This window comes from Hypanus sabinus, chromosome 9 (assembly GCF_030144855.1).
Source record: "Hypanus sabinus isolate sHypSab1 chromosome 9, sHypSab1.hap1, whole genome shotgun sequence".
Lineage (NCBI taxonomy): Eukaryota > Metazoa > Chordata > Chondrichthyes > Myliobatiformes > Dasyatidae > Hypanus > Hypanus sabinus.
The window spans coordinates 38304241-38320313 of NC_082714.1; the positions used below are offsets into that span (position 1 = coordinate 38304241).

Below are 16073 nucleotides of genomic sequence, written 5' to 3' on the forward strand. Positions count from 1 at the left end.
TCCTAAATGAAATTACAGTGTCATAGTAGCATTACAGGTGCACAGATGTACAAATATTAGAAGAGAAGTATGAAAGAATAAAAAAATTTACCACAGTCTAACAGGAGGGTGTCATCCCTTCCCCAGCTGTAGGTTGACTCATTATAGAGCCTATTGCCCGAGAGTAAGAATGACCTCATATAGTGCTCTTTGGAGCAGTGCAGTTGTCTTCATCTTTTACTAAAAGTGCTGCTCTTTACAGCCAAGGTGGCATGCAGAGGGTGAAAAACAATTCTCCAGAATTGCCAGGATTTTCCATAGGGTCCTTTGTTCTACCACAGCCTCTAGTGTGTCTGGTTTAACTCCTTTAACAGAGCCAGCCTTTCTAATCAGTTTATTAAGCCTGTTGGCATCACCCATGTTGATGTCATTGCTCCAGCACACCACCACATAGAAGATTGTACTGGTGAAAACGAACTGGTAGAACATGTGAAGGAGAGGCCTACTTCCTCTGGAAGTAGAGGTGACTCTGGCCCTTCTTGTACACAGCCTCTGTTGGTGCTGCACTCAAGTCTGTCAGCCAGGTGCACGCCCAGGTACTTGTAGGTCCTCACCATCAATAGTAACAAGTTTGGTCTTCCTGGAGTCCATCACCATCTTACTGATGTTGAGCTATAGATGATTCATCTTGCACCATTTGACAAAGTCCTCCACCAGGGCCCTGTGTTCATCCTCCTGTCATTTTTTTATACACCCAACTACTGCTGGGTCATCGAGGGAATTTTTGCAGATGACGTGACTCGGGTTGTATCTGAAGGTATACAGGGTAAACAGGAAGGGAGCCAGTTTGTTCCCCTGTGGGGCCCCAGAGCTGCTTATAGCCATGCCTGACAGACAGCTCTGAAGTCGTACGAACTGTGGTCGACCAGTCAGGTAGTCCAAGATACAATGGAAGTGCCAACCAGCATTGAACAGAGCTTTTCCCCCCAGCAATAATGGCTGTATAGTATTGATGACACTTGAGAAATCAAAAAACGTGATCCTGCCCTGCTTATCCAGTAGGCTCTGTTCAGCAAGTAGATGACAGCATCGATGACTCCAGTGTGCTCCTATAAGTACTAACTGATTCTGAGAAGATTAAAGTGTTCCTTTTTAAAATGAAAGTAAGGAAAAAAAGTAAATGGTTGAATATTTTGCGTTGTAGAACAATAAGGGAAATTATTTCTATGGCTATAACATAAATGTTCTGTAGTATGTGAAAATGTTGAATCTGATGGCATTTTGTTTCCTAGGTTCCCCAGTTAGTGGTCAGCCCGTTATAATGGCAGTTCCCCCCCAGCCACCTGGTGTTGTAACAAAATCTGTGGCCTATATGCCTGCTTCTCTAATAACTTCCCAACAATCTTCTGGACATGCCATTCACGTACTTCAGCAGGCTCCTACTGTAACCATGGTGAGAGTGGTAACAACGTCAGCTAACTCCTCAAATGGCTATATTCTAACCAGTCAGAGCCATGTTGGAAGTGGACAGATTAGACAAGATGGTTCCAATGACCAGAAAGGTGATTATTTATGGATTTGGTTTACATAAACACAGCCTTTAATGTTTGTTTGCCAAAACTGCTTGTTCATAAAATAACATTTTAAACTTCCATTTACTTGACAAAAATCCTATGCGCTAACATCTGTCATGTAACATTATTATGCCAGTGATGGCAGTATAGTATCCAATTTTGAATTGCATGATCCTCAGCCTGTACTCAATGAAATTATCCTGTAAAATCAGGTGAAATCCATGACACATACAGAAAATGCACATCAAAACAGAGAGGCCAAAGAACTACATGAATTATCTGACTTGATTGTTGATTATTACAAAAAGAAATGCAACTTATGCAACTCTGCATCATGTCAGATGAGGGGAAAGCTGTTAAAATGGAGGGCTATGCAGGTGGGAAGCATTAGATTAATCTTTTGGTTTAAAAGGTCAGCACAGTATCATGCGCTGAAAGCTCATGTGTTCAATGTTATTCCTGCTCTACCCTCAGCGCCTGCTAAATTACTTGGTAGCACACATGTTTTCACTGATCACTCACTAATGTAATATCCATCCCTGTCTTAATATTCAAAATTCTGACCATCTTCACAGAAGTAATTCCATACTCTTAACATGTAGATTCGTCAATATATGCCATATTCATTTGATATTAAATCAGTCTGTCTTAACGTCAAATTCACTACTTTACCTCATAATGTGAATGCAAGATATATATTGAAGACTGTGGATGAAAATAGATTTTCTACTTGAACTGTGTTTACAGGAGTCCTAGATGACAAATCCCTTATGACTTTTACTAATGTACCTTCTGGCAGTCGGGTCATTCAGACAGTTAGCAGCCAGATGTCACAACCTGTACCTGGACAGATGGTCACCATCTTGCAACAAGCACCAGCAGCTTCCATGGGGCAGCATCAACTTCCAGTAAAAACAGTAACTCAAAATGGCAAACATGCTGTTCCTGTGACAAGCCTTCAAGGAAATACTTACAGTAGGTGCTTTTAGTCATTTGCTATATATGATGTTTATAACATAGAATATTTCTGATCAGCAAGGTTTTGAGTATCGGAGGTCATGTCTGATGAATGTTTTGGAGTTTTTCCAAGAGGTAACTAAGGGGACAGGTGAAGGTTGGGCAGTAGGTGTTGTCCAGATGGACTTTAGAAAGGTCTTTGACATCGTCCTGCATAGCAGACTGATCTGGAAGGTTAGGAGTCAAGGGAAGCTAGCAAGGTAGATGCAGAATTGGCTTGAGGATAAGAAGCAGAGAGTGATGGTTGAAGGTTGATTCTCCAGTTGGAGGCCTGTAACTAGTGGGTGCAACAGCAATCAGTGTAAGGACCTTTGTTTATCATGTAAGTAAATTCCTTGGGTATGAACATACATGGCATGATTAGCAAGTTTACTTCAGATACTAAGTAAGGGGTCTTTTTGATAGTGAGCAGGTTATAAATTGCAAAGGCATCTTGATCGATTAGGGAGATGGACTAAGAAATGGCAAATGGATTTCAATTTAGATAAGCATGAAATTATGCATTTTGGACAGTTAAGCCAGAATAGGATTTATGCGATGAATGGCAGGTAACTAAGGGGATAGATGAATGTAATGGAAAAAAAGGAGGAAAGCAGCCCTGCAAGCAGACAGGGTGTGAAGATAGTGTTTAGCATCTTGGCCTTCATCAGTCAGGGCATCGAGTTTACGAGTTGAGATATTATATTGCAGTACTTGTATAAGAAGGGAGAGATTTAAAAGGGACTTGAGAGGTAACTTGTTTTTACAGATGAACTCCCTTTCTTCCTGGATGCCTCAGGAAACAGCTTGTTAGCCCTCGCTGGCAGTCTCCTAACACAGCGGTGAGAAACCCACCTTTCTCCTGCCTTTTTCATCTAGAGTGTACACACTCTGGTGTTGCCAAATCTATGAGATTGGGATGTCTCCCCTACCCAAGCCCCGGTTTGTGTGAATGCTGTGTGATATTCTGCCTTGTTACAGCTCATTGGCAGGAAATAACAGACCGCCCAGTGCATATAATTAAAGGAAATATGTTTATGAATATTAACTAAAGAGTTAGTAAAGACCGCTTCTCTCCAGAACTTCCCCATCTCCTGTTGAACAAAGACAAAGGCTCACACCAGTGTCAGGCACAAAAAAAACCCCGCTTCTCAGCCTTCTCTCCTGATTAGATGGCCCACATTTCCTAAGCACCTGTCACCTCTAACAATAACCCAAGCATTGCTTCTACGGAAAAACTATTACATGAGCTACCCTACAACATTGGCAATGAAACCTTTATCTCTGTTGCTCTCTTACACTCTTCTCTCTCTCTCTTCCCCCCCCCCCCCCCCCCCACCACACCATAAACCATGTCCTCATGACGAGTTAATTTATCACCCCTTCAGGAATAACACAAAATTTCAAAGGAATTTTGTGATGTCAAGACCTCTGATCCATGTGTAAATGGCAGTGGCTTATCTCATTAAGGGGAAAGGCGCAACACTCTGTTCCCCTCGGTGCACATAGGCCAGCCTATCTGGGCGTTTCCTGACTCTGAGACCTCCTTACCCCATCATGTACTACTTCAGTTTCAGACACTCTCTGGGATCTTTCATATCTATATGGGGAGGCCTCTCCCTGTCTATTACTCTTGCCTCCCAATGACTCTGGTCCCGCTGTAACTTGGCTGCGCTTGACTTCATCCCCAGAACAAAGACAAAGGCTCATACCGGTATCAGGCACAAAAAAACCCCACTTCCCCAGTTTCTCTCCTGATTGGATGGGTCACATTCCTAAGCACCCTTTATCTCTAACAATAACCCAAACACTGCTTCTACAGAAAAGCCAGCACATGAACTACCCTACAACATTAGCAGTGAAACTTTTACCAGGGCATTATACAGAGGATAATGAGTACTCAGATTAAGATGCCAGAAGAAGTTGTTGAGTCAGGTACAACTGCAACGTTTAAGAGGCAATAGACAATAGGTGCAGGAGTAAGCCATTCAGCCTTTTGAGCCAGCACCACATTTGGATAGGTAGATGGAGGAGAGTGGCTTGGAGAGTTACGGCCAAATACAGGGAAATGGGATGAGCAGAAAGGATGCTATGGTCAACATAGACCACTTGGATAAAGGACCTGTTTACATTCTGTTATTATTTGCTGACTAATATATTTTGTACTTAATTGTAGCTGATCAAGGCAATGCAATTTCACCAATTCTTCAATTTACAAGAGGAGTATCTTTTTGGAAGATGCTTTGTTAAATGTAATTTTGTAAATCAAAAAGAACAAGTGAAATGCGTTGTGGAAATTGCAGTACAATGTGTTCCTATGCATGGAGAGTGGTGTGCCATTTGTTATTGCAAAAGAAAATTCATATGGCAAATTTATATCCCAAAGAATTGTCAATAAAATTAGTAAATCAAATGTTTGTAAATTGAGGAGTACCTGCATGTACAAGTAAAGAATTTTGCTTCTTTGGTAACAACAAAACTAACATAGGCAGTAATTCGTCATCGATGATTACTACATTAATGGTTTTTCTTTTAAATTACGAAGAATACTGTTACAAGAAGCTTATACAACTAGGTTTCAGATGTCTTACAAAATAGTTGCCCATGAAGTAGACACTGTTGGCCCTAGCAGCCTTCCAGTATCTATTAGAACAAGCTGCTGCTCTACATGAGTGAATGGATAACAAGACTAATGATATTTTTTGGGCATTGTTGTGCCCAAGTTGGATAATCAAGATCCGGGGGAAGCATGCTGTTCCAGCTATATTATATACCTTTCAGTGAGCTTCCCTGTGGGGATTGTTCTCATTCTTTCCCTCTCACTTGGCTCAGAACCAACACCCAGCTTCAGTGCCTTTGTGTCACCTCCCAACTCATCTACAGTGGTGCTAGAAAGTTTATGAACCCTGTAGAATTTTCTCTTCTGTATTAATATGACCTAAAATGTGATCAGATCTTCACATAAGTCCTAAAACTAGATAAAGAGAACCCAATTAAGTAAATAACATAAACATTATACTTGTTCATTTATTTATTGAGAAAAATGATCCAATATTACATGTATTTGTTGGAAAAAGTATGTGAACCTTTGCTTTCAATAGCTGGTGTAAACCCCCCTTGTACAGCAATACTTCCAAACATTTCCGGTAACTATTGATCGGTTTTGCACATTAGCTTGAGGAATTTTAGGCCATTCCTCCTTACAAAACTGCTTCAACTCTGGGATGTTGGTGGGCTTCCTTGCAGGAACTGCTTACTTCAGATCCTTCCACAACATTTCTATAGGATTACGGTCAGGACTTTGACTCGGTCATTCCAAAACACTTTTTTTCTTTTTAAACCATTCTGTTGTTGATTAACTCTTGTCATTTGTAACATTGTTTTGTTGCATTATCCAACTTCTATTAAGCTTCAGGTGATGGACTTGCTACCCTGACATTCTCCGGTAAGATGTCTTGGATACAATTTTGAATTCATTGTTCCCTCAATGATTGTAAGCTGTTCAGGCCCTGAGGCAGCAAAGCAGCCCGAAACCATAATGCTCCTTCCACCATGCTTTACAGTTGGGATGAGGTTTTGGTGTTGGTGTGCAGTGCAGTTTTCCCTCCAAACATAGCAATGTGCATTTCTGCCAAAAAGTTCAACTTTTGTCTCATCTGCCCACAGAACATTGTCTCAGAAGCGTTGTAGAACATCCAGGTGGTCTTTTGTAAGCTTGAGGCATGTAGAAATTTTTTTAAGAGAGCAGTGGTTTCCTTCGTGGTGTCCTTCCATGAATAGCATTGTTGTTCAGTGTTGGATCTCCTGTTAGGGAATGCGATAGGTCAGCTGACAGATGTATGTGTTGGGGAGCACTTCGGGTCCAGTGATCACAATAGCATTAGCTTCAGTATAATTATGGAGAAGGACAGGACTGGACCTAGAGTTGAGATTTTTGATTGGAGAAAGGCTAACTTTGAGGGGATGCGAAGGGATTTAGAGAGAGCGGATTGGGTCAAGTTGTTTTATGGGAAGGATGTAATAGAGAAATGGAGGTCATTTAAGGGTGAAATTATGAGGGTACAGAATCTTTATGTTCCTGTTAGGGTGAAAGGAAAGGTTAAAGGTTTGAGAGCACCATGGTTTTCAAGGGATATTAGAAATTTGGTTCAGAAAAAGAGGGATGTCTACAATAGATATAGGCAGCATGGAGTAAAGGAATTGCTCGAGGAATATAAAGAATGTAAAAGGAATCTTAAGAAAGAGATTAGAAAAGCTAAAAGAAGATACGAGGTTGGTTTGGCAAATAAGGTGAAAGTAAATCCGAAAGGTTTCTACAGTTATATTAAAAGCAAGAGGATAGTGAGGGATAAAATTGGCCCCTTAGAGAATCAGAGTGGTCAGCTATGTGTGGAACTGAAGGAGATGGGAGAGATTTTGAATGATTTCTTCTCTTCGGTATTCACTAAGGAGAAGGATATTGAATTGTCTAAGGTGTGGGAAACAAGTAAGGAAGTTATGGAACCTATGACAATTAAAGAGGTGGAAGTACTGGCACTTTTAAGAAATTTAAAAGTGGATAAATCTCCACGTCCTGACAGGATATTCCCCAGGACCTTGAGGGAAGTTTGTGTAGAAATAGCAGGAGCTCTGACGGAGATCTTTAATATGTCATTAGAAACGGGGATTGTGCCGGAGGATTGGCGTATTGCTCATGTGGTTCCATTGTTTAAAAAGGGTTCTAGAAGGAAGCCTAGCAATTATAGACCTGTCAGTTTGACATCAGTGGTGGGTAAATCAATGGAAAATATTCTTAGAGATAGTATTTATAATTATCTGGATAGACGGGATCTGATTAGAAGTAGCCAGCATGGATTTGTGCGTGGAAGGTCATGTTTGACAAACCTTATTGAATTTTTTGAAGAAGTTACGAGGAATGTTGACGAGGGTAAGGCAGTGGATGTAGTCTATATGGACTTCAGCAAAGCCATTGACAAAGTTCTACATGGAAGGTTAGTTAAGAAGGTTCAGTCGTTAGGTATTAATGCTGGAGTAATAAAATGGATTCAACAGTGGCTAGATGGGAGATGCCAGAGAGTAGTGGTGGATAATTGTTTATCGGGATGGAGGCCAGTGACTAGCGGGGTGCCTCAGGGATCTGTTTTGGGCCCAATGTTGTTTGTAATATACATAAGTGATCTGGATGATGGGGTGGTAAATTGGATTAGTAAGTATGCCGATGATACTAAGGTAGGAGGTGTTGTGGATAATTAGGTGGATTTTCAAAGCTTGTAGGGAGATTTATGCCGGTTAGAAGAATGGGCTGAACGTTGGCAGATGGAGTTTAATGCTGAGAAGTGTGAGGTTCTACATTTTGGCAGGAATAATCCAAATAGAACATACAGAGTAAATGGCAGGGCATTGAGGAATGCAGAGGAACAGAGAGATCTAGGAATAACTGTGCATAGTTCCCTGAAAGTGGAGTCTCATGTAGATAGGGTGGTGGAGAGGGCTTTTGGAACGCTGGCCTTTATAAATCAAAGCATTGAGTACAGAAGTTGGGATGTAATGCTAAAGTTGTACAAGGCATTGGTAAGGCCAAATTTGGAATATTGTGTGCAGTTCTGGTCACCGAATTATAGGAAAGATATCAATAAATTAGAGAGAGTGCAGAGACGATTTACTAGGATGTTACCTGGGTTTCAGCAATTAAGTTACAGAGAAAGGTTGAACAAGTTAGGTCTCTATTCATTGGAGCGTAGAAGGTTGAGGGGGGATTTGATCGAGGTATTTAAAATTTTGAGAGGGATAGATAGAGTTGACGTGAACAGGCTGTTTCCATTGAGAGTAGGGGAGATTCAAACTAGAGGACATGATTTGAGAGTTAGGGGGCAGAAGTTTAAGGGAAACATGAGGGGGTATTTCTTTACTCAAAGAGTGATAGCTGTGTGGAATGAGCTTCCTGTAGAAGTAGTAGAGGCCAGTTCAGTTGTGTCATTTAAGGTAAAATTGGATAGGTATATGGACAGGAAAGGAGTGGAGGGTTATGGGCTGAGTGCGGGTAGGTGGGACTAGGTGAGATTAAGAGTTCGGCACGGACTAGGAGGGCCAAGATGGCCTGTTTCCGTGCTGTGATTGTTATATGGTTATCTTATAGGGGACACATGAACAGAGACTTTAGCAAGTTTTAGAGGTTTCTGAAGGTCTTTTGCTGTTCCCCTTGGTTTCTTCAGCATTATACGTTGCACTCTTGGTGTGATCTTTGCAGGATGCCCACTCCTTGGGAGAATAGCAACAGTACAGTTTTTCCTCCATTTCTCTTACTGTGGACTGATGAACACTCAGGTCTTTAGAAATACTTTTGTAGCCTTTTCTGGCTTGATGCATCTCTACAATTCTGCTGAGATCCTCTGAATGTTGCTTTGATCAAGGCATGGTGCACATAAACAGATCTTTGCACAAGAGCGATTGAATTCGTACTGTAATCTGAGAGGGAGAAGCATAAGTAAGATGTATCTGAATTGCAATGGAATAAAGGGAATTAGAGGCATAAGAGAGGAGCTTGCCCAGGTGGATTGGAGGGGGTTACTGGTGGGAATGTCGGCAGAACAGAGGGTGACTGAAGTTTCTGGGAATAGTTCACAAGGCGCAGGGATAGATGTACCCCACAGAAGAAGTTGTTCTCAAATGGCAGGTGTTGGCAACTGTGGCTGACAAGGGAAGTTAAAGACTGCATAAAAGCCAAGCAAGAGCATATAAAGTAGCAAAAGTGAGTGGGAAGTTGGATGATTGAAAAGCATTTAAAATCCAAGAAAAGGCAACTAAAGAATTAATAAGAAGGGAAAAGATGAAATAGAAGGGCAAACTAGCCAATAATATAAAGCAGGATACTAAGTATTTTTTCAGTTATATAAAGAGTAAAAGGAGGTGATTTGATAAAAACACAAAATGCTGGCAGAACTCAGCAGGCCAGACAGCATCTATGGGAGGAGGTAGTGACAACGTTTGGAGCTGAAAAGGTTTTCAGCCCGAAACTTCATCACTACCTGCTCCCATAGATGCTGTCTGGCCTGCTGTGTTCTGCCAGCATTTTGTGTTTTTATTTATTTCCAGCATCTGCAGATTCACTCGTGTTGGAGGTGATTTGATGTTGGGCCACTGGAAAATGATGCTGGTGAGGTAGTAATGGGGGACAAGCAAATGGCAGATGAACTTAATGAGTACTTTGCATCAGTCTTCACTGTGGAAGACACTAGCAGTATGCCAGAGGTTTCTGCATGTTAGGGAGCAGGAGTCAGTTCCATTGCTATTACAAAGGAAAAAGGGCTAGGTAAACTGATGGACCTTGTTGATACTCACCTGGACCAGATGGACTACATCCCAGAGTCCTGAGAGGTTGCTGAAGAGATAACTGATATATTGGTAATGAATGATCTTTCAAGAATCACTTGATTCTGGCATTGTCCCAGAGGATTGGGAACTTGCAAATGTAACTCACTCTAAGAATGGAGGAAGGCAAAGGAAGGGAAATTATAGGCCAGTTAGCCTAACCTCAGCGGTTGGGAAAGTGTTGAAGTCTGTTAGTAAGGATGAGGTTTCAGGGTGCTTGGAAACTAATGATAAATTAAGTCAAAGTCAGCATAGTTTCTGTGAAGAGAAATCTTGCCCGACAAATCTGTTAAGAGTTCTTTGTGGAAGCATGAAGCAGTGTGGACAAAGGAGAGGCAGTGGATATCATTTACTTAGATTTTCAGAAAGTGTTTGATAAAAGTGTCACACATAAGGCTGCTTAACAAGATATAAACCTATGGTGTTAGAGAAAGATACTAGCGTGGATAAAGGAATGGCTGACAGGCAGGAGGCAGCTAGTGGGAATGAAGGGAGCCATTTCTAGTTGGCTGCCAGTGATTAGTGGTGTTCCTCAGGGGTCAGTATTAGGACCATGGCTTTTCACATTGTCAGTGATTTAGATAATGGAATTGATGGCTTTGTGGCAATGTTTGCGGATGATACAAAGATAGGTGGAGAGGTAGGTAATGCTGAGGAAGCAATGCAATTGCAGCAGGCCTTGGACATATTGGTGGAACGGCAAAAAAGTGGCAAGAGGAAGACAGTGTTAGGATATGTATGATAATGCATTTTTGTAAAAGGAACAATAGTGCAGGCTATTATCTAAACGGGGAAAACATTCAAACATCAGAGTGCAAAGGGATTTGCAAGTCTTTGTGCAAGAAGGCAAATGCAATGTCGGCATTTATTTCAAGCAGAGTAGAATATAAAAGCAAGAAGGTGATGCTGAGCCTTTCTAAGACACTACACAGGCTGCACTTGGAGTAGTATTGTCAACAGTTTTGGGCTCTGTATCTCAGAAAGGGTGTGTTGTCATTGGAGGTTCATGAGAATGATTCCGGAAATTAAGGGGTTAACATACGAAGCGTATTTGGAATTTAGAAGAGGGTGGGGGGGGGGAGGTCTTATTAAAACCTACTGAATATGGAAAGGACGAGTTAAGGTGGATGTGAAGAGGATGTTTCCTGTGGTGGGGGTATCCAGAACTAGAAGGCACAGCCCCAAAATTGAGGGGGTGACCTTTTAGAACAGAAGTAAGGGGAATTTTATTTTAGCTAGAGAGTAGTGAATCTGTGGAATGTTCTGCCACAGACCAAGTCGATTGGTATATTTAAAGCGGAAGTTGATCGTTTCCTGATTGGTCAGAGCAGCAAAGGATATGGTGAGTGGGACCCGGGGTCAGCCATGATGGAATGGTGGAGCAGACTCGATTGGCTGAATGGCCTAATTCTGCTCCAATGTCTTATGGTCTTACCTTTCTTGAGAAGAGCAGGCTCTGTCAGTAACCTGACTTTATGTGTCTTTTTTATAGGGCAGGGTACTTCTACAACTCACCTCCAATCTCATCTCATTAATTAGAACACCTGACTCTAAATAGCTTTTGTAGAGGGCATTACCCAGAGATTCACATGCTTTTCCCATAGAAACATAGAAAACCTACAGCACAGTACAGGCACTTCGGCCCACAAAGCTATGTGGAGCAAGATATTACCTTAGAACTACCTAGGCTTACCCATAGCCCTCTATTTTTCTAAGCTCCATGTATCCATCCAGGAGTCTCTTAAAAGTCCCTGTCGTTCTGCCTCCACCACCACCAGCCCATTCTACACACTCACCACTCTCTGCATAAAAAAAACTTACCCCTGACAACTCCTCTGTACCTACTTCTAAGCACCTTAAAACTATCCCCTCTCATACTAACCAATTCAGCCCTGGGAAAAAGCCTCTGACTATCCACACAATCAGTGCCTCTCATTATCTTGTACACCTCTGTCAGGTCACCTCTCATCCTGCATCGCTCAAAGGAGAAAAGGCTGAGTTCACTCAACCTATTCTCATAAGGCATGCTCCCCAATCCGGGCAACATCCTTGTAAATCTCCTCTGCACCCTTTCTATGGTTTCCACGTCCTTCATGTAGTGAGGCGACCAGAATTGAGCACAGTACTCTAAGTGGGGTCTGACGGGTCCTATATAGCTGCAGCATTACCTCTCGGCTCTTAAACCCAATCCCACAAAGGCCAATGCACCGTATCCCTTCTTAAACCACAGAGTCAACCTATACAGCAGGTTTGAGTGTCCTATGGACTCGGACCCCAAGATCCCTCTGATCCTCCACACTTCCAAGAGTCTTACCATTAATAGTATTTTCTGCCATCATATTTGACCTACCAAAATGAACCACCTCACACTTATCTGGGTTGAAGTCCATCTGCCACTTCTCCGCCCAATGTCCCACTGTAACCTCTGACAGCCCTCCACCTTATCCACAACACACCCAACCTTTGTGTTGTCAGCAAATTTACTAACCCCATCCTCCACTTACTCATCCAGGTCATTTATAAAAATCACAAAGAGTGGGGGTCCCAGAACAGATCCCTGAGGCACACCACTGGTCACCGGCCTCCATGCAGAATATGACCCGTCTACAACAACTCTTTGCCTTCTGTGGGCAAGCCAGTTCTGGGTCCACAAAGCAAAGTCCCCTTGGATCCCATGCCTGCTTACTTTCTCAATAAGCCTTGCATGGGGTACCTTGTCAAATGCCTTGCTGAAATCCATATACACTGCATCTGCAGCTCTACTTTCATCAATGTGTCTACTCAGATCCTCAAAAAATTCATTCAGGCTTATAAGGCATGACCTGCCTTTGACAAAGCCATGCTGACTACTCCTAATCATATTATACTTCCCCAGATGTTCATAAATCCTGCCCCTCAGGATCTTCTCCATCAACTTACCAACCACTGAAGTAAGACTCACTGGTCTATAATTTCCTGGGCTTTCCTTACTCCCTTTCTTGAATAAGAGGACAATACTCTGGAACCTCTCCCGTCCTCATTATGCAAAGATCATCGCCAGAGACTCAGCAGTCTTTGCTTCCCACAGTAGCCTGGGGTACATTCTGTCCAGTTCCGGTGACTTATCCAACTTGATACTTTCCAAAAGCTCCAGCACATCCTCTTCCTTAATATCTACATGCTCAAGCTTTTCAGTCCACTGCAAGTCATCCCTACAATCACCAAGATACTTTTCGGTAGTGAATACTGAAGCAAAGTATTCATTAAGTACCTCTGCTGTCTCCCCTGGTTCCATACTAACTTTTCCACAGTCACACTTGATTGGTCCTGTTCTCTCACGTCTTATCCTATTGATCGTCACATATTTGTAGAATGCCTTGGGGTTTTCCTTAATCCTGTCTGCCAGGGCCTTCTCATGACCACTTCTGATTCTCCTAATTTCATTCTTAAGATCCTTCCTGCTAAGCCTTATAATCTTCTAGATCTCTTATCATTACCTAGTTTTTTGAATCTTTCATAAGCTCTTCTGTTCTTGACTGGATTTAACAACAACCTTTGTACACCACGGTTCTTGTACCCTACCATCCTTTCCCTGTCTTATTGGAACATACCTACACAGTACCCCATGCAAAAATCCCCTGAACATTTGCCACATTTCTTCTGTACGTTTCCCTGAGAACATCTGTTTCCAATTTCTGCTTCCCAAGTTCCTGCCTCATCGCCTCATGTTTCCCCTTATTCCAATTAAACATGTAATATTGGATCATTTTTCTTAATAAAATAACATAGTGTTTTATGTGTTATTTATTTAATTGCATTTGCTTTACCTAGTCCTGGGATTTGCGTGAAGATCTGATCACATTTACGATCATATTTATGCAGAAATACAGAATTCACAAACTTTCTTGCACTACTGTATATATAGAGTTCTGACCTTGGGTACACCAGACAAAGGTAAATTAAGTACCTTCCATTGTATTATTTGAAAGCATGATTGTGTCAAGTGTCGTCCTTTGAAGACACACTCATTGTTTCAGGAACAGCTTCTTCCCCTCCACCATCAGGTTTCTGAATGGACAATGAACCCACAAACACTTCCTCAGTATGTTTTTCTTCATTTTTTTTGTATTATTCATTTATTTTTAATATATACTTTTTATTGAAATTTATAGTTTTTAGAACTATGTCTTGCAATGTGGCGGGATAGAGATACATCTCTACCAAAGAAAGTATAAGGTACCCCTTCCCTCCTGCGGGTCACCCGTTGGCAAGATGTAGCACTTGCTTAGGACCCCGATCATGGTCACCTGAAGCTGTGGGAGCAGCTGATGCATATCACAAGTCTTGGTGAAGCGACCACTGACACAGGCAGACGATTTCAGAAGAATATTGATAATGAGTGGGGTGACCTGTCTTGTAACAATGCTGCTGAGAAATGGCAAACCACTTATGTAGAAAAATTTGCCAAGAACAATCATAGTCACGGGAAACATTTTCTCTGCATCACTCTATAACACCTTTCAATGTTCGATCTGTTTCAGTGAGATCCCCCCTCCCCCCCACCATTCTTCTAAACGCCAGCAGGTACAGGCCCAAAGCCATTAAAGGCTTCTCATACATTATTAACGCTTTTCAGTCATTCAGTCACAGAGTCATTCTTGCGGACCTCCTCTGTACTCTCCCCAATGCCAGCACATCTTTTAGATAAAAGGCCCAAAACTGCTCGCAATGCTCCAAGTGCTGTCTAACCAATGCCTTATATTGCCTCAGCATTACACCTTTGATTTTTATATTCTAGTCATTGCAAAATTAATGGAAACATTGCATTTGCCTTCCATACCACCAACTCAACTTACAAGTTAACCTTTAGGGAATCTTGCACAAGGACTCCAAAATCCCTTTGCACCTCAGATTGTTGGATTTTCTCCCTGTTAAGAAAATATTGATGTCTTTATTCCTTCTATCAAGGTGCATGACCATACACTTCCCAACAAGATATTCCATCTGCAATTTCTTTGACCATTCTCCCAATCTGTCTCAGTCCTCCTGCAGACACTCTACTTCCTCAACACTATCTGCCCCTCCATCTGTCTTTGTATCATCTGTAAACTTGGTTACAAAGCTATCAATTCTATCATCCAAATCGTTGACATATAATGTGGAAAAAAGTGGTCGCAGTACTGACCTCTCTGCTACACCACCTGTCATGGCAGCCAACCAGAATAGGCCCCCTTTCATCCCACTCTTTGCCTCCTGCCCATCAGCCAATCTCTATCCTGTAAAACCATGAACTCTTACCTTGTTGAGCAGCCTCGTGTGGCACCTTGTCCAAGGCCTTCAGAAAATCAAAATAACCAACATCCACTGATTCTCCTTTGTCTGTCCTGCATGTTTTTTCCTCAAAGAATTCCAACAGATTTGTCAGGGAAGATTTTCCCTTAAGGAAACCATGCTGATTTTGGCCGACTTTATCACGTGCCTCCAAATACCCCAAAACATCACCCTTAATAATGGATTCCATCATTTTGCCAACCATGCTAAATGGCTGATAATTGGTAAATTATAATTTGGTTTCTTTTAGCTCCCTTCTGAAAGAGTGGAGTAATGTTTGCAATTTCCAGTCCACTGGAACCATTCCAGAATCTAGTGATTCTTGAAAAATCATAACTAATGCTTCCACAATCTCTTCAGTTATCTTTTTCAGAACCTGGGTGTGTTCTAGCTGACCCAGGTCACTTGGGTACCTTCAGACCTTTCAGCTTCCCAAGGACCTTCTCCTTAGTAATAGCAACTACACTCACTTCTGTCTTCTGACACTTTCAAATTTCTGGCATACTGCTGGCATGCTCACAGCGAAGACTGATGTAAAATGCTCTAAGTTAATCTGCGATTCCTTTGTCCCCCATTACTACCTCTCCAGTGTCATTTTCCATGAGGTACCATATCTCTCGCCTCTCTTATCCTCTACAGATCTGGAAAAAAAACTTGGTATCATCGTTGATGTTATTGGCTAGCTTTCCTTCATATTTTTTTTCCTCTATTGCCTTTTTAGTTGCCTTATATTGATTTTTAAAAGATTCCAAATCCACTAACTTTCTACTAATTTTTGCTGTATCATATGCCCTCTTTTTCTTTAATGTTGTCTTTGACTTCCCTTATCAGCCGTGGTTGCCCCAT

General features: G+C 41.8%; 1 protein-coding gene across 1 annotated transcript in view; it reads left to right on the forward strand.

Moving 5' to 3' along the window:
- foxk1 (forkhead box K1) overlaps positions 1-16073 on the forward strand; it is a 157339-nt gene that overhangs the window by 128335 nt on the left and 12931 nt on the right. Inside the window, exons 7-8 of the mRNA XM_059979486.1 lie at positions 1272-1541; positions 2301-2528. Coding sequence (XP_059835469.1) covers positions 1272-1541; positions 2301-2528 — 498 coding nt within the window. The remainder of the gene's footprint in view (positions 1-1271; positions 1542-2300; positions 2529-16073) is intronic.